Source organism: Calliphora vicina, chromosome 1 (genome assembly GCF_958450345.1).
Source record: "Calliphora vicina chromosome 1, idCalVici1.1, whole genome shotgun sequence".
In the NCBI taxonomy this organism is placed as follows: domain Eukaryota; kingdom Metazoa; phylum Arthropoda; class Insecta; order Diptera; family Calliphoridae; genus Calliphora; species Calliphora vicina.
In genome coordinates, this window is record NC_088780.1 from 117,495,810 (window position 1) to 117,523,300 (window position 27,491).

Here is a 27,491-nt window from a genome sequence, read left to right on the forward strand (position 1 = left end):
GAAAATTGCTTTGTTTTTTAACAAAAGGTTCTATTTCCGATATTAAAATGGTTTTATATCAAACATCCTTAACATTTAATGTGGTGACTTATGGCAGTTATGTAGATGTATCTATTGATAAGTAAGAAACTTGTTACCATTTCCAGGTTCATGCAGTTTTTTAAGGGGGCGAAATAAATAAAACTCATTTTCCCAAAAATTTTAAATGTTCGAAAAAGTAGATTTTGTTCTGCGGCTCTTCATTCTCACAAAATTTTCCAAAATTAGAGGTCATGAAATTATTGACGCCAAATTGCGAATAAAATTTTTTAATGTTTTTTGTTTGAAGTCTTTTTTAATGAAATATTAGTTTTAAGTATTGAATAAGTGCAAAAAAATAAACTTAAATCATTTTGAACTAAAAAATGTAGTGCAAAATTTGTAGTTGCACTCAAATTAGTGCAGAATAAATAGATACGACACACTGAAGATTAAGGCCCTAATTTTGTAAATCACGTCACCAAAGTGATATTTATGTGCAAAGCAAAAACAACAATTCACACATTTCAAGAATTTGTTTTTGTTTTATGTACAAATTGTGAACCAAACAAACCATGATGTAATAAGTAAGGTGAGAGCGTTTCGACAACAAACACAATATTTCTTGCTGACAAGAGCATAGGTTTTGTCAAAATTGAATTTGTCAAATAAAAAATAAACAAATTTTATTTTTGCATATTAACTAAAAAACGGCCGTTAAATTTAAATTATTTTTGAAAAAGAATAACGGTTTAATAGTGCTTTATCCAAATTTCATTATATGAAATCTTTTTATTCACATTTTCATTCATGTTTTTTGATTTAAATTTTTTTTTCTTTTAAAATAAAATTTATTATTTTTTCAAAATAAATTCAGTTTGACAAAACACAAGCACTTTCCAAATAGATAAATAAAAATCAGCTGTGTTGTTGATTTCACCTTACTTAGTGCATCCTGAAACAAACGCACAAAAATTCAAGCGTTGATTTGTCTTTCATAATTTGAAAATTGTGTACACAAAACAAAAACAAATTTTTAAAATGTGTGTGCTTTGCACATAAACATCACTTTGGTGACGTGATTTACAAAATTAGGGCCTAATTTGTTTTAATAAAATATTTTAATTTTGAGAATAATGTTTACTGAGACCGCTAATTTCCAACTCAGCGCTAAACATCAACAAAATGATTGCAATCATTTTACACTAACACTAAGTATTAGTGCAAACTGCAAAATGGGACAAAATATTTTTTAACCAGAAGGGTATAAAGATTCGGCAAAGCTGAATATGACATTGTTACTTGTTATACAGCATCAAAAAAGATGGGTGGTATATTGTCATTCTATTTGTAGCACATCGAAATATTCATCGCAGACCCACAAAAGTATATATATTCTTTGTCCTAGTGAATTTCTAAGACTATCTAGCTATGTCCTTCCATCTTTCCATCTGTCTGTCTATTGAAAACACGATAGATCCCAAACTAAAGGAGCTAGCTGGTTTATAAAAGGTCTGTTAATTTACTTTCCCAGTAAATACTTGCAACGAGAGAATAAAATCAAAATTTACAAAATTGCTCTCTTAAATTTTCAAAAATAGTAAAAAGTAAATGAACGCTTTTCCAGTAACAATTGTTTTATACACACAAATTCCTTATTTTATTATTTTTAAAATGTATAAATACTCACATTTTCTTCAATTTTATTGAAAATTCTTTTGTTTTGGCATTTTTTCACCAGAAAAATAAAATTTTAAATAAATAAACAATAACACAAAACATATAAAATATAAGCTGCTAACTATTACGAGTTCAATATAGAACTTGTAATAGTTTGCAACGAGAGAACACTCTCTAAAATTTATACGCTCTTGATTTTTTCTCTACTTGCAAGTTTTCGAGTTAATGAACGCTTTTCCAGTAACAATTGTTACTAACTAGTAACAACTTTTAGTTATTGAACATAGCTAAAGTTTATCTATGTTGATAAAGTATGTTTGGTATTTAAAATGGGCATTATAGGTCCATAATTTCCCCTAATCCCCATAAATAAGTTGTTTATGCGGAAATCCTGATAAAATTGTGCACAAATTAGTTCTATGTACTCTGACATTATATGTAAAGTATGGAGTAAATCGGGCAACATTTGTCTCTACTCCCCCTTAGAAAATAACTTGAACATTCATAATTGTCTTATACTAAATAATATCATGATGAAATTGGACATAAACAAGATCTGTCAATGATTGACCCTACCCCTCATATAACCCCTATATCAGAAAAATATTTTATTGCTGCATATTGATTGAAGATTTAGTACATCTGAATATAACACTCTTACTTCTGTTTGTCTAAACTTTTGGGTACTAAATACATCCATAATCGACCCATTAATTGACAAACAAACATATTACTTCATTTTAAATCCCAAATTTAAGATTTTTAGTACATATTTACTAATAGATAAATACAGACCCCATACTATAGGGTATTAATGAGACGAAACCTATGTTGAAAAATTATTATGAATTATAAAAATTATTGAAAATAATTAATTAATTTTGTCCATGTTTATACTATGTATGTATATGATTTCACCCAGTATTGAAGAAACACTAATTCCCTTATACACTATTTAATAAAAACGAAAATTTTGTTCTATTTTATTTATTTTTTTTAATAATTTTTATTTAAATTTAATTTTTCTTTAGTCTCTTCTGTTGTTTTTTGTTGTTGCTATTTTTCTTTTATATGTATTTTGCAAATTTATTCCTGTGTTAATTTTGTATTTACTATTGGTATTTTTTTTATTTACACAGAGTTGTTGTTTGTATATAATTTTAATATTTTATTTTAATAATATTTATAAATTTTATTTTGTTAAAACTAGATGCCTGTTTATTGAATCGTTTTTAACACCGTTTTATTTTGTTTTTCAATTTTACTTTTCTCGTTCGCGATTTTTATTATAAAATATATGTATGTACTTTAGTTTCAAATAGATGATCAACATATTATTTTAATATTTGTTTTATATTTTATGTATATATGTTAATATTTATTTTGTTTTTATTTTAAAGAGAGAAAGTTATAGATAAATAGTTAAAGAGATAGATAGAGAGAGATTTCTATGAATTACATTTATGATAAATCAACCAATTGTTGTTGTTCTTATTTTTTCTTTATTAATTATAATTATGATTTTGTTTTATTTAATGCTGTTGTTTTATTTCTATTTAATAGTAAAACATTTATTTTACATTAAATGTAAATAAGTAATTTTTTAAAAAAATTACTTAATATTTTTTTAATAAAATTATTTGTTAAATATGTTTATAGTTCTTAAATACGAGTTTCATTCATTTCTGTTTCTATTTGAATAGAATAGAATTCTGTGTGTGTTTAATGGATTAATTTCTTTCATGTTGTATTGTTTTAAATTTCAATTATATAACTTAGTAATTAATAAATAATAATAAAAGCATTAATTAATAGATAATAGATTCTTAAATATGTTTCTTGCTTCAAATAACTTTATACACATACATAATTACGGCGAGAGGGTGTGAAGGAAACTTTAATTAATATTACAAAAAAATAAAAATTAAACAAAAAAATAAACTAACTTCACTACCACAAAACAATTACAAAACTAGTTACTAAATTCTACTTATAATTTATAAATATTTTTTTATAGTTTAAGCCAAACGTGGTTTAATTTTATTTCAAACTTAAGACTTCACTTAAAAATTATGTTTATTCTTTTAAGTTTTCATAATGATTTGTTTTTTTCCCAAGAGTATTGCTTTTCTTTTTCTTTAATGCATTTATTAACAAGTTTTATTTAAAAGTTTTAAAAAATGGTTTTATTATTACACATACTTGGTTTATTTACTTTACTATGGGCAATATTTTTTTTGGAACTTTTTTTATTTTTGCTTAATATCTTGTTAATAATTCTTATTTTATGATTTTAGTTATTTTTTAGGCTTTTTACTTAATTGTTAAACGATAAATTAACTATAAGGCAAAATTATTTAGGAAGTAAAGATATACATACATATTGATTTAATTTTTTATTATATAACACATATTTTTTTAAAAAAATATTAACAGATATTATTAGTAAATGATTGGGGAATTTTTTATTTAAAGAATTTTTTTTTTATATTTTTTATCTTTGGTATTTTCCAAAATATATTAATTTTTAGTTGTGTTTTCTATTTAATAATTTTGAATTCAATTTTTTAAAAGAGAATCATTTTAGTGTGACCACTCCGATAGGAGAAATAAAACTGTTTATACTTTTTTCCTTACAATTCTCATACAAAAATGCCTTTGCAACCTGTAGAAAAAATCTTACAGAATTGAAATTATTTTAGACCAGTGGTCGGCACTCAAATGTACACATTATTGAACTCATAAATATAAAAAATTACCATAAAAAAATAAAGGTACAAGATGGTTCAGCTCGTATATAATGTCTTTAAAATTGGGGCACTGTATAAAAGTTTGCAATATGTTTTCATAAACCTAGTATATAGAACAAAAGTAATATTTCAATTGATCTTTTGACCCACTTTGTGGAAGTGTAGTAGAATCAGTTGTATAGATTCTTATTATGCAATAAAAATATAATGGTGTATCAGCTTATACACAATCGTTTTTCTAAACATAAAAATTTATTTCACAATCACTATTCATGATAAACGTAGAAAAATCTGATTGAAATATTTGCCTAAAATATTTTTTTACCAAATTTGTTGGTGTAATTTTTATTCCGGTGCATTCCAGGCTTAATTAAAATATTTCTATTCAAATTATTTTATTGAAATTTCAACAAGATTTTATTATATAAATAGAAACCATTTCGAATATTACAAACTTTACCTTTGACCAGACAGTAAAAAGTAATTACGATTTAAAAAACCGAAATTGTGTCACCCCAACTAAAATTTTTCAGTCACAAAAGGAAATTTTGATCATTTAGACTGAATCAATTAAATGTTTATTTAAGTAGGTCGACTAAATATAAATTGGAATTATAAGTTCTTAAATGAATTAGTAAGATGCTTAACATTAAGACATATAAGGATATTCATATTTACAGAAAATATCGACAGTAAAATATTTGTCTGTACATATACCGATACTGCATTTAAATAGAATCTTAACATTGGCCAAAATTATAGAATATTTTAATTGCAATGACTATTTTGAAATGAGAATATTGTTTGAAATTAATTGAACCTACATATTAATAAAATCGTGCCAATTTTTCCGAAATTTATAAATCAAACAGGCTAAACAGAAAAACATATACGAAATTTCGAAAATTTTTTAATTTAAACCACTATTTATCATTATATGCATTAACTTTTACAAATTTGTGTTTATTAAAGTGAAATATACATGTATAAATATTTATAAAAAAAATGTGTAATAATTTCTATTTTTAATAAAAAATTTAACAAAACTAAGTAGGAGGAGAAAAATTAAAAGGAGGGGGGCATGGTTGTATGTGGTGTTTGGAGTTCAACTATAATTTAATATTTTATTTATTAATAATATGTATATATTTTTATTTTATGTTTAATATTTAACATGATTTATAATTATAATTTTCTTTTCTTACTTTCTTTTGTTGTAAATATCAAAAATAAGAAAATTATAAATTTTATAGTATAAAAAAAAAGTTTTTTATAAAAACAGTTTTTTATCTTTAACTTCTTCTTCTATTTTACACTCTTTTCTCACCTGTGGTTAAAAAAAGTTTTGTTGGCGTTAAAGGTGTTGTAGTAGTTGTTGAAGAACAGGAGGGAGGAAAATTTGGAGTAGTAGTAGTTGCTGTGTTAGTAGCATAAATATTAAATTTTTCTAAATTCTTATGATATTGTTGTATGTTTATTTTATCGAACTATATTACCGTACCGCCAGGTGGCGCCGTTTGTGTTGGCGATAAATGTTGGGGAACATTCTATAGACATGAAACAAGAAATCATGTTTTTAATTTTAATTTAAAAAAAAGGTAATGTAACTGTTCAAAGGTTTAAAGAAGTATTTAACGTTTCTAAAACATACTCACCGTAGCATAACCCGGCCTAGCCCATGTGTATATAAAACCATCTTGACATGCCGTTAAAAAGCAGTCCTCTCGGAATATTAAAGCACTTAAACGTTCATGTGCGATCTTCTTGCACACAAGTGGCTCGAGCAGTGGACACTCATCGAAGCGTGGACACGCCGATGTGCCAATTAGTTTCAGAGGATCATACGATGCTATGATGGAGTTCGTAGTCGATGAGGGTGAACAATTCGATAGATTATTTATTAAAGACGATTGATGTTGCGATGATTTGCCCAACTTTAAGGAGCCAAAACTGTGCGATGATGTTGAAGAGTTGGCATGCGTTTCGATTTGTGTTGAATTGGCCATGTGCTGGTGGTTCGTAGTGGAATTGTGATGATTATAGGATTTGAGTAGGCTTAAAGTACGACGATTTTGCCGGGTGCTGCCACCCTCAAGATTAACAGATTTCTTATCCGATGAATTGAGGAATGAAAAATTGCTTAACCTTTGTGTTAGCGAATTAAACGCCGATATACCAGAATCTGAGGATTTGCTACTATTGGATGTTTTGCTATTGTAGCCCGAAGAAGTTGAAAATGTATTTACATGATTGGCGGTGGTGTTGCCTTCAATGGAATCGGATTTGGTGGCTGTAATGCAGTTGGGAAATTTTATCGAACCCCCAGCACCGGCGGCATTACCAAGAGATTTTGAGTTTGTTTTGTTGGCTGTTGTTGCAGTCGCTGCCAAGATATCATCTGGCGGTGTATTGGCATTTGATGATTGTGAGGATATTGTACAATTGGCTGTTGAAAACTTACTAGAACTACTATTACTATTTTGTTCTCCTGACGTTTGTGGTGTTGTGGTTGCGGTTGTCATTTCTTTGGTTGGACTACTACAGTGTTGGGGAAAATTATTAGCATTGGGATGGCCTATAGCCACGGGTCGTATAACTTTAACACCATCTGAATCGATGCCACCATTCATAAAACTGGTATCATTCATGTTACAGCTATTTACCCGCTGTCTGAGGGTTAAGGGATGCCTTAGTATATCCTCGGTTATGTCCCACAAACAAATTTGTGTATCCTGGCTTACCGAGCCCAAGCGATAGCTAATGGCCAATTTGTCGGGTGCCAACGATGAGGCATCCGATCTAAACGAGGCCGATTGTGGTCGCTGTCTTGAATGTATGGGTGTAGAGTTTTTATCACGACCTCCCACTGCATATGAATCAAAACCATTTGCTGTTGGTCCCTCGCCAGCATAACGTGATGACCCATATTCCATTATTTGATTTTCATCATCTGAAAAATCACCGCCATCCCACGACGTATACGACGTGGTATAAGGATCAAAAGCAACTACTGAAACCCACGATCTATGGCCCTGTCCGCGAGCCACTACTCGCCTCTCATGAAACGACCACACTGTTACCAAATCATCTTCACCGCCCACCACAATATACTTGCCATCAGGAGACCAGCACACACATAGAAACCCACCGAAATAGGAACGCGCTATACCCAACAATTCCATGGTATCATAATGAAATACTCGTAAAAAACCATCCTGTGATACTATTGCTAAATTTGAACCGCATGGTGAGAAACAAAATTCGTTTATACAACAATTTTCAGTATTGAAAACCCATTTATACAAAGGATTTCGACTCGATTTCGACTTGCAGGTTAGTATTGAGTAGCCGTCGCCCATTTTGAAGGGCTGATAGTTGGGTGCAGTTTGTGGACATTGTAGATTCTCGTTGTACAAATAAAGGTGTCCCGAAGCATGTGAGGCCAAAAAGAGATTCGGTGAATTTGGCAGCCATTTTAAGCAGGTCACTTTGGTTTTATCAATTAGACGCTGGGGGAGAAAACAAACATTTATTATGTCATCTTGAAACCTTATTTGTACATACTTACATCTTCATTGTATAGTTTACGATATTCCCGGGGTCCTGGCTGTGGTGAAACCAGCTGTATTTGACCCGTTGTAAAACCCACCAGCAGAGGAGCTCCCATGGGCGTTGCCGTAGTGCCATTGAAATCATGACAACTAGGATTTGTTCCTTTATAGAATTTCTTATCAATAGGTTTACTCAATTCCGCACCCTGTGTTAAAAGTAATTTAAAAAAAATATTTGTTATTTAATTATTTATTCATAATTTATTAAATACAGTAATACATTAAAGTAATTAAAAGCTTTAAAAAAGTACTAGTACTATTATATGTAGGTATATTTTAAAGAAAATAATTTTAGTATACTATACTTTAAAGATGACAAAAGTGTCAAATTTCAGAAATGAATTTATAAATTTGTACAATGTCGTGCATACATTCAATTGTTGTGGTCCAAATATTTTGACTCTTGTGATGTTGAAGGATGTGCAAGCTTTACTTGAGTTTCTTCAATTAAAAGTGTAATTTTTGGACGCTGCTGTTGTAATTTTTATTAGACTATATCTCATTATTGTTGTTCCTATAATATATTTTTTTTAAATTCACACAAATTATATATTATTTATTTGCAAACATAGCCAAACATTGCTCACACTATCCAACATAAGCTTCCTATTTAATACTCTGTTGTCAAAATATTAAATACCACATTAAAACATGTTTCATTCTCTCGTTCATTCTTTATTTGTCTTTTATTTTTTCATGATAAGAAATAAATAAAATAATGAAATTAAAAAAAAATCAATGAATAACAGTAAGAAATTACGATGACCTTAACCTAAGATAATGTTTGCCAAAGTTACCTCATTTATGCATGAATGGGTGTATTGTGTTCTAATAAATTATTCATAATCCATGTTCATTGGCAAATGAAACCAATAAAGCAAACGATAACAGACAATCGATATAATATGATGCCAATGAACCCAATATGATTTATATATCTTAATATATATGTATGTATTTCTTATGTTTTTAATGCAATGTTCAAAAATTTTCTAAAATTTTGTAACTTCTACTCAAAATAAAAATAAAAAGTTCTAGATATATTTTAACAGATAAATAGGAAGAAATATTCTAAATACAAATTGCATTTTTGTAGGAATTCAAATTGAAAAGAAGAATTATTCTAGAATTGAGTGCAGTTAAACTTTTAATTTATATATCTTTATTTTCAATTAAATAAAAGTTATTAAGCTTTTGAGGAAAAGAAAAAGTTTCGTTTTGTGGTGCATATAAAATTTGTTTTCATTTTCGCTTTCTTAGTTGTATATCCATATAAACAGCGATGTACATTGGCTTTTTTTTGGCCCAATGACGAAATCTAAACACAAATTTGGGAAAATTTTTTCAGCTAGTCCGGAATAAGGATTTAGGCCTGATAAATTGATTAAATATTAACAAAAATCACTTTTACGTGAATAAGGAGTGAGATCGAAAAATTCTTAACATACATATATGTTTATAAAAAAGAAACCACTAAACTTACAGCTTTAATTTTTTTTTTATTTGATTGAAATTATTATTACAATTTACAAAAAAAATTATTTTTATAGTTTTAATCACTAGTGATGAAATTTTGAACCTTTTTCGGAAACCCTTCCATTAACGTTTTTATAGTGCTTTCTGTCACTTTGCTCGAACATGTAGTCCATCTCCGTTTAAAATCTACCACACTTTTGGACACCTTTTTTGTACTCTTCAATTCTCTTTTAACAAGAGCCCAATATCTCTCCACTGGCCTTAGCTCCGGGCAGTTTGGAGGATTTGCCTCTCTTGGTACAAATACCACATTATTGTTCTTGTACCACTCAAGGGCTTGTTTGCCATAGTGACAGGATGCCAAGTCAGGCCAAAAATAAGTGGACACATTATGAAGTCTTATGAATGGAAGCAGCCTTTTTTGTAAACATTCCTTGATGTAAATTTCGGTATTTATAGAGCCCGTTGTAACAAATGAGTGGCTTCTTTTGCCGCAACTGCATATTGCTTGCCATACCAAGAACTTTCTGGGAAATTTTGTCTGCTTTTGGGTCCTAAACTTTTCTTCAACATTCCCTCGAGCATCAGCAACATAAAATTTTTGACCTGGAAGTTGCGAAAAATCTGCCAGAACATACGTTTCGTCATCCATTATGCAGCAAGAATATTTTTTTATAAAACTTGACTTCAATTTCCGTGCTCTGTTTTTGGCCTCTAAATTTTTAGTAGCGTTCCTGTCAGGAACTTTTTGAGCCTTGTATGTTTTTAAACCTGCATTAGCTTTAACTTTTCGTACCAAATAGTCCGAGCACTGAGCTAACCGGGCTGCTTTCCTACCGGATGTGTTGGGAGCTCTTTTGAAAATGCGTTCTATTTTTTTGGCTTTAGAAACATCATGTGGACCATTCCTTCTACCTGAACCAGGTTTTCTATCAACTGACAAGTTCTCCCGGTACTGTTTAATAACATTGGAAACAGTTTGACGGCAGACCTTTGTATGCTTGGCCAACTTTTTGTAAGACCAAGTTGGGTTTTGTTGAAAATATTTAATAATTTCAGTACGCACTTTTTTCTGGTCACTCATTTTAATCAGATTAACAAAAAAATTAATATAATTGACATTACACATAATAACTGACATGTTTTTCAAAGGTAACTTGATCAAAAAAAAATTCAAATAATACTTGGGTTAAAAAATGTAATGAAAAACGTGTGTTAAGAATTTTTCGATCTCACTCCTTAAATTAAATATTGTCTATATAAAGGACTTACTATCCGAGATATAGGTAACAATATTTCCAACAAGGCATTTTTTCTTTTCATTTATTTATAGGCTATATTACAGGTAAATTCTGATGGGTTGTTTAAAATCCGGATTTCAAGTTTTCTCTAGAAAATCATGCGGATAATCAAGATTTCTATAGAAAATCTTCGGATAAATAATATTAATATCAAGATTTACGATATAAAATCTTGCGGATAATCTAGATTTCTATAGAGAAACTGACGAATAATCAAGATTTCTATAGAAAATTTTGGGGATAATCAAAATTTTTATAGAAAAGCATTGGGTTTAATCAAGCATTCTATTGAAAATCTTGTATTTAATCAAAGCATTCTATAAAAAATCTAGCTGATAAACGAAAATTTCTAAAGAAAATATTGCGGATAAACATGTTTGCTATAAAAAATCTTGCGGGTAATCGAGTTTTACATAGAAAATTTTTCGGATAATTCTCTATAGAAAATCTTGCTGATAATCAAGTTTTCTATTGAGAATCTTGAATAATAAAATGTTCTATATAAAATCTTGCGGATAATAATATGGTCTATAATTTCAATACCGATTTGAATAATTCTTTCAAAACAGACTAGTTAGAACGAATTCCAGTCAGATTTGGAATTTTACACGTTATATGAGAGCTTCTAAATGTTAATTTTTTGTGTGAATTATGGGTTTACTTATATATGATAACTTCATCACAGAAAACTCAGAACGAATTTCTGATAAAGATTTGCAGTTCTATAAGTTTTATTGGAGCTGATAAACATAAATTGTTAATTGCGAATTAAATTTAATGGATTTCTGAATAAACAAAATGTTTGGCATTTGAAAATCAACGCCAGGGTCAAATTCCATATATTTTTAATTTTAATTTTGTTATTCCATTTGTAATACATAAAAATGTTCATCGCAGATCCACAAAAATATATATGTATATTCTGGTCCTTATGAAATTCGATTTATTATATTTTTGTACCAGTTTAATGAATATTCTTCATGTTTGTTAAGTTATTACTGTAAATATTTGCCTCTTCACCACTTTGAATTAGTTAAATTAACATACCAACAGTAAAACGTCAATGTTTGACTCCCTTAATAACCTTGGGAGCTACAACAGAAGTTCTTACAAAATCTTTGTGAACTCTACACCCCCTTTATCTCCTTGTGTTGCAGTACAAAGTCACTGCGCCAACAATCAACATCATACACAAACACCTCTAATTCGTGATAATTATGAAAATGATAATAAATGTTGCGTAAGTGAGAATTGAATAGAAGAGACAACAACAAAACAATACAAAAATAAAAAAAATATAAAAAAACATGAACTGAATAGAGGAGTGACTGAGTGATAAAAGTAGAGAAGAGTTCAATGTGACACATTATCATATTGTTGTTACAGTTTATATTGTTATTTTTGTTGTTGTTGGTTTAGTTGCAAAAAGATGATGTTTGTAATTTTTGCAGTGTGTCTGTGGTTGTTTTTATTAATATTTTTGAATTAAATTGTTGTTGACAACAATACACAATGCAAAAAAAAAGTGAAAAGTTAATCAAAACAGACAAGCAGAAGGCCCTACATTATGATTTTTGGATGACATTCAAAAAGACAAAACTTGTGACTTGATGGAAATTTAGTGAAATTTTTGATATGAATGAATGAATGTATTTTTACAATCATTTGTTGAAAATGATGTTATATTCTAGACTGTAGCAGTGATATAATTTTTTCAAAATTTAAACAATGATTATCACTCAGGGAAAAGTTTAACAAAAGAATTATTTTAATAATATTTTAACAATGAAGTTTCTTTAATTTTTCTCAAAGTTCTATTAATGTTTCAGTATTTAGAAGATTATAGAATTCTGCAAGTTGTTAAGGAAATTCTGGGTTCACCACGTTCAAAATTTGATAGAGTAATTCTGTAAATCTTAAAATTAAAGGGAAATATAGTGGTTGAAAATACAATTAAAACTTCTCCAAATATTCAATTAATAGGTCACAATCTAAAAAAATCATTTAGAGACTAAATATCGTCTCCTTTGAAATATTTGGCAATTACCTTTTAAGCACATCTGACAAAGCTTCCTTTGGGGTATAGTTTTTACCAGTATTATGCGATCTACAATTTCTCATAGGTTTTCTATGGAATTCAGATCTGGCGATTGGTCGGCCACTTCAAAACGCGTACCTTTATGGATTACAACTACTAAGTTACAAGAGGTGCTTCTGGGGTCATTATCAAGCTGAAATCTCCAACTCCAGTCATAGTTTATTTTATGATATGAATTGGACTCTTACCTTGCCCTGAAAAATAGGTCCACAACATAATATTGCCACCACCAGTCTAGTTTCTTTCCCTAACAGTTCAAGAACTAATTTCTAATTTTAGATTTTTGATATCCTCCCGTGGAGGCTATTAAATTATCTTGTCTTGGTGTAGTTTTACCAGGACGGTCTTCCCCCAAATGTTGAATTTTTATAGTTCAACTGCTGATTTATTAATTGAATATTTATCTCAGATAATTTTTTGCTTCAACTCTGCACTAATTTAATTTTCATAAATCTTGACTGTAGCCATTTCTACTAACAAATTAAATTTATAAAAACAAAATTAATATTGAAATAACGGTACACATAAAACATAAATAGCATATATTATTACAAATATGCAACCAATAACAGTTGTAAAAAATGTAATATCGAACCGTATGGTTATTTTCAATAGGCAACGAGTGTGATGTATATTTGTCCCTCTTTCCGAACCACAACCATTTTCAGTTTATTTTCTATTGACATATTACAGAAACCAGCAGATTTATATCTGCATAACATTTATAATAAATTTCTTAAATGGTATGATTTTTTTCATATTTTTTTTCAATTCAAATCTAGGAGACTTGAAAAAATTTTTAAATTTTCATTTACATATCGCTCATTTGCTGCAGCAACGTCATATTTCAAAAAAGTCGTTTCGAGAATCGGCTTTGAATGTTTTATGACATTTTACTATTTCTTAAATAAATTTTCAAAAATCATGCGATTTCAGAAATAAAACCTGAAAAATAGTAGATGTTAATATCTTTCTAATCTGTATTTAACGCAAACTTTTACTTGTCAAATATAATAGAAAACATTAATTTTAATTTTGATGTTTACAACAAAAAACACTCTCACACAAAAAATAATTGACTTTTTTGAAAACTGGTAAAACAATATGAAAGACTATAGAATGTAGCATATTTTGTATTACTCAGTTCAAAAAGCACGGATTTTGAGTTATGACGTTGTTGCGAAATGTATATTTTCATGTTGTTCAAATTTTTTTTTAAAAAATTACAGAAATATTTTATTATTACATTTTGATGGTGGATATACACGATTCGGCATACAAAAGAGAAGCATTATCTTTTTCGAATTTGTATAACAAAATTTTTGGAAAATATACATACAGGTATGTTCTGCAAATCACATTTTGAAACCACAAAAATGGTGTTCTGTGCACATAATTTTGTGATTTTAAAACGTTCAGCGAAATTTGTAATAAATTGCTTAAATGAATAATTCGATGTGCTCTTTAATCATTTATGTAGTAAAATTAGATATTTTATTAAAAAAAAAAACATAAAAATTACAAATTTTTAAAGAGGTGTCTTCTGCTGTAAAAAGTTAGTTCCTTTTTGTGAATTTCTATTTCTGATTTAGTTGTTGGACAATACAAAGCAGCTTGCCAGAGTAACAAATATAATTAATTTGACGAAAAATATAATTAATTTATATAAGTTATTATTAGTCAAAAATTTAATAGTTTTTTGTGTAAATTTAAAAATATTAAAGCTTTTCAGGTATGTTCTGCAAATCACATTTTATAAAAGTGGTTTGAAATCACATAAAAGGTGTTCTGAGCACATAATTTTGTGATTTTAAAACGTTCAACAAAGTCACTAATGTTTTCAAATCACTTGGTTATTTCTGCGGCTATTGCATGGAAAATATTGAAATAAATTATTTAAATAAATTAAACAATATGTCCTTTATTAATTTTCTTATAGAATTACTTGTTTTATTAAAAAAACACTTAAAATTTAATAAAAATCTAGAGACACCTTTTCTGCTGTAAAAAGTTTATTTGCTTTTGTGATTTCTTTTGTGGTTTCAGGTTTGTTTTCAGTTGTCAGCTGTTTATGATTTTCGAAAATACATGGAAGCTTGCCAGACTAAAATGTTTTAATGTTTGTCTAAAATATGTTCAATATCTTTAAATTAATTATAGAATTCGTCATAAAATTTATAATATTTGTTAGATTATATTATAAGTTATCAATATGCGTTAAGTTTTTTGCGCTAATTGGAAAAAAAATGCAACAAAGTTGAAGCAAGTGGTAACCAAAAGCAATTGTGTACTGTGGCAGCTTTGCTGTTTTGTTTTCTTTTTGACATAGTGGTTGAGCTTGCGCCATAGTTTTTGCAAAATTTTTATAAAATGTAATTCCATTCTTTTTAATTCAATTAAAGATATAACAGAAGCTCCAGGCATTTTTTTATTTTCACTTTAAAATTTCTACAAAATTATTTGCAAAACAAAACATTTAAAATAAACGAATCAGCTGTTTTCTTGTGCTTTCGAAAATTTAAAATCACACCGAAAAATACAATAACAGTGTGATTCACAGAACAGGCACAAATCACATGTGTGATTTTAAAACGGTATGTGATTTGAAATCACGTGGATTACAGAACATACCTGTTTATCACTGTTTTCTTGTGATTTCGGATTTTAAAATCACACCGAAAAATTCTAAAATGTGTGATTTACAGAACAGGCACAAATCACACCTGTGATTTAAAAACGATTAGTGATTTGAAATCACGTGGGTTTCAGAACAGGCCTGATAAATTGAAATTTGAAAAAAGATAAAAAAAATTAATCTATATTGCACACAAATTTCAATAAATATCCTTTACAATTGGATGCAATGCATTCACCATATTTAATATATACATACATATGTATGTAAGTTTAAATAGAGTATGTATGTATAAAATTTATTTAAAGATTTATTCGCTTACATCATGATGACTACTATAACATCAACAGCGACAATAAAGATAATATTCGTCGATCTTGCAGTCGTCATTGTCTGTTTAAATAGAATTGAAATGTGTTCAAAAGGTAAAAAGGAAATGTGTGTGATGTTCACATTTTTTTATTATTTTATTTTTTTGGTTATTGGTTGACATACTGACATTATCCGGTATACATTTTTAACAGTTTTATTAATTTTAAGTGTTGCGGTTCTTTGCTACTTTAAACTACATAGTTTTATTATAATTTGTATGGAAATTCATTTGAACTATTATTGTTTTTAATTAAATAAAGTGGTGTAATTAAAAACAAAAGTGTTAAATACATCCTTTGACAGGATAAGTAAAGGTTTTAATTAAAACGTGTAATAAATAGATATAGAATTATATAAACTGTTTGATTATGATAATAATATACAGCTATGGAAATATAAATGGGACATTTTATCTTATGCTACAATATCGAAAATACTAAAAAAATTTTGTTTTTTTGCAAATAAACCTTTGTATTTAAGATGTACTTTTGGTAAAATATGCCATTTATATGTCCATAACTGTATATTGTATAGAGATCAATTACATAAGTACATATGGATATGTGTACTAGGGTGGACCTATTTGTAAGGACAAGCATTTTTTGATATTGTGCTATTGATTTTTCGGTAGCTTTTGGTATGAGAAAAAAAATTTCCACTACGACACACAGTGGTATTTTTTTGGCAAAAAGTCTATTTTTGTACAGTTATTTTTCAGAAATCTAATGATGTAATTCTGTAGTGAAATGTTTCATTAGTTAAAAACCATGATTTGTTTTCGAAAAAAATAAAATCTATATATATAAAAATGAAATGGTCCATGTATGTAATGGCATCACGTCAGAACTGCATCACGTCAGAACGGTATATAGTATTTTGAATTTAATAGGAAAGAAAAAATATGTAAATTACATATATAGTTTAAGAGATCTGAGCAAATCAAAATGGCTCCAAAAAATTTAGCATTTGCAGTTTTCATAAAAAAAAAATAAGTTAGCTCGGTCTACCTCCGTGTTAGTACTACTACTAAATGAAAGTTTGGAATATTTTCTTTCATTTTATGAAAAAAAATTCTGCGACTTTTTGCGATCGCTGAACAAACTTATAAATTTTGTGATAAAACTCACGTATTTTTATGAATATTTACAATAAATTGCAACGCATATTTACAATAAAAGGTTTTGCATACTTTTAGGCTTTTACTTTTTATATGGGGGATAGGAGCAAGTCAAAAAATTCACATTTATTTTTAAGGTTTTATTACCTACTAAAAATACCTTAAAAAAGTCAATTATTTTACTTTTTATAAACATTTTTGATATGTCGTAGAGAACATTTTTATTCCTCATGCCAAAAGCTATCGAAAAATCGATGGCAACCGCGGATTTTCTTAAAACAGAAATGAAATTCATGAGTATGAATATAACACGACATTTTCAAACCTTTAAAGAATAGCCATACATTTTTCGAAAAATAAAAATTTTGAATGGTATGACAATTAAATTTTTTTTTTTAATTTCTATTTTTTTATAAAAGTCCTGATTTTAGAAAATTCAGGAGTTTTATAAAAGAATTTTTTTATTTCAAATCCCAGAATTTTCGAGATTTTCCAAATCCCGTTTTTAATAAATAAATAGGGGAAATTGTCATTTTTGTGTGCCTTTTTCATGCATTTTGACATTCTACATGCATGAATATTGCAAAGTGATGTTCAGAAAGTTGTTAAGCTCAACTCCTGCTACAACATAGTTAATAAAGGAAAACGGTGTTTTTGGTTTTCCTTGAGTGGGGCTCTAGAATCAAAATCAATTATTCACCAAGTCAATTATTCAGTAAGTTATCTAACAAAACTCTATTTAAATCCTCTTCAAATGAAATTGATTTTATCTCAGATGAGGAGCTCGAACAAAATGAACAAATAACAATAACGAAACCAAATTATAATGTAGATTTGCAGCTTGCAAATGAAATAGATCATTTTATTTCTGAAAAAACAAGAGGAAAATACTTTCAGATTTGTTATAAATATTTGCAAACGGGTTTGCGAATGTGAAAGATGGAATTTGAAAGATGTTTTTCGGCAACAGAATATGTCGGAAACAAAATTCGTTTCAGTTATATACATAACTAATTTTGTCGAAATTTTTGGCATACCACAAAATCATTTTTTAGGTCATTTGGAATCAAAAACATCACACACCAACACCAATTTCTAAAATAATACAAATTTTTTTTCCTCTGAAAAAAATTATATAATTAATTTCATATTTTTTTTGCAAATGTAAGGGATACTTCCCTTATCTAAAAATTATTTTTTGAAGTATGTCCTCAGTTATTATTAAAATAAAATACATATATTATATTCCAAAATAATTAAAAATATTTAATGAAAAACTTTACTGCGTTTGGTGCGTGAACTTTTTCAACAACCGCGAAAAAATAATACCGTGGCTTTTCATATTTTTTAATGCTCTATTCGGCTGTGCTATTTGCATATCTGCAAAAATGTCAATAATTATATCCCTAATGTACATACTTTATTGTTATTTCTTCTTATATAATGTACTAATGCAAGTATTTTATGCTTTTTAGTGTCTAATTAAAATTAGTTGCTAAATAAAAAATTTACTTTCAATTGTAAAGACATAATTATGCACGTTTCTTTCTTATAATTTTCGGGATTTTCAATTTCCCGAAAATACTTTACCAAATCCCGAACCCCAGGATTTTCAAAAATCAGTCCCTCTAGTAGCGAACATAAATTTTGCTCAAAAATGTATCCAATTGTCCACATCTGCTGTTTTTATATTCTTATTGATCATAGGTAGTCCTTAAATTTGTTTGTATTAATAGTAAATGATGGTAATGCAACATTGTTATAGTTTTTAGCAATTTTTTATAATTATTTTTTTCAAAATTTTAAAAATCAAATCAATTTTCTTAGAGTTGCATTTTTTTTGCTCGCACAATTTTACTACTGTTTTTACTAAAAATTTTATAATTATCCTTACGTAAAAAAATATTGGACAAAATGTCATACTATAATTGCCAATGATCAATAAGAATATAAAAACACCAGATGTGGACAATTGGATATCTTTTTGAGCAAAATCAGTGCTTTTTGAGCAAAATCACATTGAATGGTATTGCATTTTATATGCTCGCTACTGTATTTTTCGTAAAACAAGTGCATAGTTCATACATAGGTATTATATTATTCTATAGGTTTAAATAAGTTTCAAATATAAATTTCTGTATTTCTTTCTCCCTGTTTGAAATACATGTGATTTACAATTTATCGACATCTTCAATACTGCAAATGTTATTTAAACTAATTACCTTCAGCTTCAGTCTTTCAACAAACTCAAATATTTTGCAAAGCCCCTTTATTCCCTTCTCATTATTTTCAGAAAAATTCACAATATTGCAATTTTATTCAGTGAAACACATTTGTATTCATATCAAAATTGCTTTTTTATTATTTTTGTCACCGCAATAATAAACGGCAATAGACATTTATTAAATAAATAAAGGAATCAGTGTTTTCACAATTATTCTGGTTACAAATTATTTATATAATCAATTCGTTTGTTTGTTTATTATATTTCTTCTACAAAAATATCAGTTTTAGAATAGTCAGAATGCAGTGGAAGAGATATAAAGAGAAATGGATTCTTTCAAATCATAGTTAGTCAATTAATAATACACCATATACATTTCCAAAAATGAAAAATATAATGTTATTGGTCATTGCATAGATACTTAATTTGAAATAAACGCAGAATTGTAGTAGAATAAAACAATTTAAGGGTTTTTAAAATTTAACTGGAATAATCGTTTTATTGCCTTTTAAATAAAACATGTTATTGCAAATAGCATTACTTTCGCAAAAATTTATTGAACTGCATTTATAATAAAAACAACACTTTGCATCATCATTTGGAAATAGTGTTAAAAGAGTCTAATTTTTAAGAGCTTGTTTATCTGGTAATTTGACTGCCTTTAGATGTATATATATATATCTACGAGTATGCATATAAATTCTATTTTATACCCAGCAGATCTGGGTGACTGTCCCGAACTAGTGATTCTACATATAATTTAGGGTGACAACTATGTACACAAATAGCTACGTGGGTAGTTATTTTAACATGCGCGTGTCCTAAGCAGGGGTCAATTGACCCTACATAAATTACAAAGAGACTGTCCGATAGCTGGTCCAAAGTAGTCAAAACATGGGATTTACATACCGGTTACTTGATTAGCTACATAACTTGTTATTTTGCCATGTCCTTGGCCTTGAATATAAATATAATTAGAACTTTGAAATGACTACATGGGACAGTAAAATGATAATATACCCAAAATTATGTATGCTTTATAGTGAGTAAAAGGCTTATCCCTAAAGTGGGCTGAAAAGAAAAAAAACTTATACATACTACACATCAGATTACACTAAGTGACAATTGACTCTCGAATATATTACTTCTGATGTGTGAAATAACTACTTTCTAAAGTGCAGTACTAAATAAACGTTAAAGTGACTACATTCTATATAATTTAGAGACACTAAAGTGACAATTGACTAGGATGGATGTAAACAAATGATACAACAAATTAATATTAATATACGTTTCAAATGGACCAAAATATATAAATTGCATTCAGAACTGCTGAGTACATATGAACATTATTAAGAGTGTACATACATATAAATATCGTAGATATTTTTAATATTAGCTTAAAGCTTATCAGTTTTTGAATGTACACATCTAACTATATAGAGTAGAATCTATTGGAATAGTAGCAAAAAATAGCTGTTAAACGTAAGAAGAGACCCAGTCGTCAGATAGTGTTTATTTGTTTTTATTGTTATTCGTTTTATTTTTTATTTCATTTATTTTTGCATTATGATAAAGATAAGATAAATTTTATTTATATTAACTAACATACATTCATTCATATATGTATACTTACATGTCGTTAGCTTAGATTGAAAAGGCACTAAGTACCCTTTAATAAATTATTTAGAAGACAGAACAGGTTTTTCTGTTATGTCACAAAATACATTTATAGAATGAGATTATAATTCTTGGCATTGGAAAAAAAAGAAACTTTTAAAATTCTACAAAAAGAGACGACTAAAACAAAAAGTATATGCAAGAAAACAATGTAAAAAGCATCATGTTTTAACGTTATTTTAATATTAATTTTATGTTAATAATTTTTAATACACAAGCTAGATTTAGGAACAATTTAGTTGTGTATTGCAGCAATAAACTATCTGTGCTAAAAAATATCTTATTTAGAAATAGTCGAGTCATAAATGGAATAGTGTTGCCTTTTTGGATGAAACCAAATACAATTTAAGAGTCAGTGATGAAAGAACATTTGAAAGACGGCCGAAGGGAAAGAGACTGAACGACAATAACACAAATATATCTTCTGATGAATTTTAAATGTTATTCTTTATAAATTTAATAATTTATTAATTTTTTATTAAATTTTGTGAATACTTTGTAGTCAAATAATCATCTACTAGGCATTTACTATTATTAGCAGAGTAACATAAATCAACCAACCAATAATTTATTAATGCTGTTATTTTTAACTATAACTAGGACTAAGTATTTCGAAAAAATGGTCATAGTATTTTAATTTTGTATAAAAATAGCACTTAACCCGTTTACACACTAAGCCAGCGATATATTTATAAGAACACCAAAAAGTTAGGCAAATTATTGTTGTTTGCTTTGCAAAATTGCTTTATTGTTCGTTTTAATTTGAATATTAATGTCTACAAATGGAATAGGAAGACTATTTTAAGGGGTCTAATTAGGTAAAGAAATATTATAATATCTTACACATGATGAAATTATACTTATAAATGTTATGTAACAGATTTATAATGATTTTATATTATTGATACGCTAATAAAGTGTGAGTTGTAAGTGAGTGGTACGTTTTGAAGTGGCCTGCCTAATCGCCAAATCTTAATCCCATGGAAAAACCTAAGAGAAAACGGACTAGAAATTACACAACGTAGGAAGATGTATCAGATGGGTTTATAAGGCAATGTCAAACTATTTCAAAGGAGATGATTTTTTGGTTCAATGCATTGTCGCTGTTACAACGGCAAAACAAGGGTTATCCAACAATATAGAGAGTCACTAAAAGGGCTAGACAATATGTGTTAAAATTAATCTTAAGTGTGCATTTTTTAGTCAATACTATTTAGTTTGATTTCAATTGTTATTTTTTTTTGTTATAATAAGTAAATGAAAGTTTATATTAATGAAATAATAAAACAATAAAAAAATTGGACTGTGGCCTATTAATTGAATATTTGGAAAAGTTTACATTACATTATCAACAACTGTATGTAGGATAACCAGGAAGTTATTTATTTAATGCAGTATATAATTGTTCACTTAGGAGTATGCAAAAAAGTCTACTTCAAGAGTTGACATTTACCTTTTTAACTGCCAGATTGATTTATGAATGACCGGACAACTATTGTACAAACATTTTTAAATTTTTAATCTTAAATCTTTAATAACTTAAAACTACACAAAAAAGTAAAATTTACCTTTAACTACCTCTGATTTTAGTGAAATGATTAATGTTATTGTATGTATTCCAAAAAAAAATCAAATTGAAACAACTTTTAAATGATGAAATGAATTGATTTAATTATATTTTGCTTTAATTCTATTTGATAATCTAGTTTAATATTTTCACAAAATATTTAAATTAACATTGCAATGAAAAAGCAATTACAAATGAATAACATAAAAACTTTTGCATCACCCTTTTAGTAGTAGTACAGTTAATTAATATTAATTGAAATCATATGATTAGAAATTGTAATGAAGAAGTATTTAATTTTAATTTTTGTATTGTTATTTTATATTTCTTATTATGAAACCTTTGCACATGCATATTTCTATAGATAAAAAATATTTGAAATACATCATTCAAAGAGTATCTCACTATCACTTCCGAAATTCCAATAATTTTGTCAAAAAAATCATCTAAACTATTTTTAAACGAGATGTGGGAATCAATCAATATTTTTGGATCTAACTAAGAAATACATGTATATGGAATTAAGTTGATTATTTTGTAAATAAGGTAAAGTGAAAAAATTAGAAAAATTTTTCCTATTATATAAGAAATAAAACTAAAAATTCGTACAAACTCAAGATTTCGAGTGACACACTAAGTAAAAATCATGTATAATTCACCTAAATCAAACCACTTTATCATTAGTTGAACCCCTGAATGAACTACTTCTTTATCATGTAATTTTTAGCTGGGAATGTCTTGTTTTTTAGTCATAACACAAATGTTAAATAACAACTTTCAAATTTAATTTGGGAACAAAATATTGTGCACCTGTCAGCAATGCAACTAATATAGGATATTTGGATTGCAGCAATAAATAAATACGCATGTTAAATATTTGTATAAAAATTCATAAATAAGTTTATCTTCTTTTTTTTTGGATCAATATTGATCAAAATTTAATTAAAAACTATTACTAGAATGCAGAAATTATAGAGTATATTATTGAAAATATTTTATACATAATAAAAAAAATTGCAATAATAACAACAGCAGTATCAACAAATGGTATATCAATGAAGAGTAAATGGAATCATGAATAAGTCTACCAAAGATACCTTCAAGTATGCACCAAATTAATGAGAAATTAAAAAAACAAGTGTTCCTATAAATATGAAACATTGTATAAGAGTTGGATGTGTATTTAAAGTTAGATAAAAAAAATAACAATTGAACTTGCACTTATTCCTAGAAATTTTAATTAGCAATGATACTATATTAAGAAATTTCATTTAATATTCAGTTTGTTCGTTTATTTTTTCCAGATGTGAAAAATGAGTAAATAAATATTGCATTTGTTGCTTTAAAGAAATTTTAGGCTATAATAAATTATGTACCAAGTAAAAATAAAAATAAAATCACAACAAAAAAGGGTTTGATTTAGGTGATTTTGAACTTCTTTTAATGTTAAACTGAATTGAACTACATACGATATAACATGAGCTTCAATATATGATTTGATGAAATTTCATTTAGTTCTGACCAAATGAAAACCGGGTTTTCGAATAATTCGAAAATCGGGTTGACAACTCTAGATACAATATATTTTGATATCAAATGCCACCAAATTTTGTAGCGATCGGTCCACAATTAGTCATACCTCCCATATAAATTTTAAAAGAAAACTGTTATATTCTGGGTGTGGAGTATCATATGGCGGGCTTGACCGACTATACTTTCTTGGTTGAATGAATTCTGTTATGAATTAAATGCACAATGAATGAATTCTATTTAAAAAAAATCCTTTGAGTTAAGCAAAAGAATTATATGATGATAGTTTTTCTTATCAAGTTGCTAATTAACTGACATCAATTAAAGAATCATTATCTAATAATGATATTGTATAATGTAATACATATGTTGGAGTTTAAGTTTTGACTTTGTTCAATTTTATTTATAATATTTATTTAATTTATATCATAATTATTTAATTTATTTTATACTTAAATTTTTTAATGTAAACTATTTTTTTTTTATGTAGAAATGTATAACCGGTTATGGCCAATAGGCTAGGTTGTTGAAAATAAATAATAATAATAAAATGGATTTATTAAATGATATTTTAATACCGAATTAAGATTTTAGTGAAATAATCGCAAATTGAATTAATTAATTCGAAGCTCTGCTTGAAAGATATCAGCTAGCTTGTTTTCATGTTCAAAATTTTGAATTTTTCTTATAAAAATAATTAGAAAAGTGAATGCCGATAACCGAAGAATAATTTTTGGTGTCGATTTTGGGCTTCGATTAAAAAAAAATACGAAACTCTAGTCTGCACTACTCGTCAATCAAATTGTTATTCCCTAAAGCGTGTTTTTTTTTCATGTATGTCACAATTTGTAACTTCTTCACACAAAGTTTGTTACAGGTAGATACAAAATAAAAAGTCACTCACCTTTTTTACTCCCCTAAAGGCATACACATATAATTCCCTTCCAAAATTGAAACATATACGATCGCCGCCCAATACTTGACTCGCCGACAAGCCATTCTGATCTAAACCTCCAACACCGGAGCCATTCATCATTGTATGCATGGACATGCCAGCACCCAAACGTGCATCCATCGAAGAGGGCACCACATATTGCGATTGTTGGCCATTTAGAGAGGATGAAGATTGTGCATCGTAGCCACCACCATCGCCGCCAGCTCCATTTGTGCCATTTTGCGAATTACTGCCATTGGTTAGAGGACGACTGTGACTACTGCCAGCACCATTTGCCGTCGATGAGCTATTTGCGCCTGTGTTGGAGGAGTTACCCGTCGCCGGTGGAGTGGGTAGAGTAACGATGGAGACACGTACTTGTGGTGAGCTCTGATTGTTTGTGTAGCCAACGCGATTGGGCCGCGAATACTCGGAGAGTGTGAGTAATCGGTAAGTACCCTCACGCGTTACAAATTGTGTCTTTAGGTCATCCTTGACATTGGGATCAAGTTGCGTTGCCATTACGGCAACTTTAAATAATTAATTATTATGGACGTTGTTATTGTTTTCGTTCCTACACTGTTAGTTTATTTTTGATAAAGTCTTCTTCTCTGTAGATATTTATTTATTATTGTTATTATTTTGAAACTACTCTGGCGTTTTTGTTGTTGTTGTTAGTTTGTATGTAGTAGATCGAAGTGGCTAATGTATTGTTGTTGGTTGGTCGTTATAGTTTTTTTTGTTTGTATGGCTTTCGTTTCGGTTTTTTTATTTTATTTTTTCTTAAAGGGAGTTGGCTTCTTTTCCTTTGAGGTTGTGTTGTTATTGTTTTATGTGTATTTTGATGTGTTTTGTTTTACATTTATCCATTACTTAATTTAATTATATTTTCAATTTTCCCACTTTGACAATTTATACATTTATTCCGTGTTAAAAATAATAAATAAATTGGAAAAATTGCACATTTTCGCATACACGCACGCACATTTGTTCACAAACTAACACTCATACGTATATTTACACACAATCTCTCCTCTATGATGATGTTTGGATGTCGATGGTTGGTTGGATGGAGGAGAAAAGAAAAATATATTCACACATGACCAAAGGAATCTTGTTATTTTTTCATATATAATTTTTTTTTGGCAAGTGGGTGTGGAAATTCTATTCTTTGCGTAATTTTTTCGTTTACAAAAACAATATTTTCACATCCAATAGATTAGTTTTCTTTGAATTCCTTCACTTGATGAAACTCCTTTTGCAAAATTACAATACAAAATATTTTACACTTTGCTTTAGATTTTTTCTATTTTTACATTTTTCGTTCGTTCGGCCGTCAAAGAAGAAAAAATGGTTTAATTTGACACACACTCAATTTTGTTTTTTATATTAATTAATTTGTAAATTTTTCTAGTATTCCGGGTTTTCTCAATTTGTTGTTTGGTTTTGTTCAATAAATATGAGTTTTGTAATTTTCTTTATTTAATTTATTTGTATATTTTCCCATTTCATCAATCGTATTAATTTACGTATTCCTTCAAATATCTCAGCACTTTTTTCCATCAAATTAAAAATTTTCTATTGTTTCTTTTAGTTTTTACTTTCATTCTAATTTGTTTCTTCTTATATTATCAGCTGTCAATGAGGTGACTAAAAGAGAATTAACGACAACCAAAATGCAGCAGTGTTGTATTTTAGGGTATGAATACGACGGGAAAGATGTTTATACATACCCTACACTACCATTGTAGGTAACTATAAATCGATTGTTCGAACTATAGACTATTTGATGAAAATCGAAATTGACTTTTTGGTCGGAAGTTTAAGTCCGATTAAGTTATCTCAAAAGTCGAATAGTCGATAAAAAGTCGACATTTTAGATTGTTAAACAAAATATGTAATTGCACATTATACTAAAACTATTGTAATTTGTTACACATGCATTTTTTTGGGGTATGCAAAAATAAATAATTGTTTATAAAATAAAGCTCTTTCAGCACAAAATTCTTCCAAAATTTGTCTATAAAAACTAAAAGTTAGTAGACATATCACATATACTAGAATTGCATAAGATGTGTTTGATAAAAAACATACCAAATTGGTAATGAAAACTTGTTAACTATATTATAAATTTAAATCTAACTATTAGAAATAAAAGTTATAATATTATTTCATACATTATAGCTTTGATAAATTAATTTTTATTCCTAAACATTACAAAAGAATGGTAGAAATAGTAAAAATTTGACAAAAGTCGTAAAGTCGGAAATAGTCGAAAAGTCGAAAAAAGTCGATTTAACTTTTCGAACTTTCGACTTTTCTTTTTCATTTTGTAATATTGTTACGTTTTATCCTTTTCAAAACGTTGGTTTATTTCCTTTAAATAAACCGGATATTTTTGATTGCAAATAAAAGCCGTTAAGTAGTTTGAAAATTGTAACAACTCTTTATTTATTTAAAATGTAAAACAACAGAATTAAATAGTCACTCAATGTTTT

The 27,491-nt window shown here is 27.9% G+C and overlaps 1 protein-coding gene across 1 annotated transcript; it reads right to left on the bottom strand.

Moving 5' to 3' along the window:
* Positions 1 to 2,669: 2,669 nt before the first annotated feature.
* On the bottom strand, positions 2,670 to 26,647 carry LOC135963669 (WD repeat-containing protein 20). Its single transcript, XM_065515615.1, has 4 exons — positions 24,964 to 26,647; positions 8,017 to 8,205; positions 6,104 to 7,957; positions 2,670 to 5,995 (listed from the first exon to the last, which is right to left on the bottom strand). Exons 1-4 carry the CDS (start codon positions 25,513 to 25,515, stop codon positions 5,936 to 5,938), a joined length of 2,655 nt encoding a protein of 884 aa, XP_065371687.1. The 5' UTR covers positions 25,516 to 26,647; the 3' UTR covers positions 2,670 to 5,935.
* Between the last annotated feature and the right edge of the window lie 844 nt (positions 26,648 to 27,491).

Bases quoted from the DNA above. Each gene is read 5' to 3' on its own strand.
- LOC135963669 (XM_065515615.1), bottom strand. From the start codon at position 25,515: ATGGCAACGCAACTTGATCCCAATGTCAAGGATGACCTAAAGACACAA. The intron at 7,958-8,016 runs GTAAGTATGTAC...TTTCTCCCCCAG, and splicing joins GTAAACTATACAATGAAGAT to CGTCTAATTGATAAAACCAA. The intron at 5,996-6,103 runs GTGAGTATGTTT...TCATGTCTATAG, and splicing joins CTAGGCCGGGTTATGCTACG to AATGTTCCCCAACATTTATC.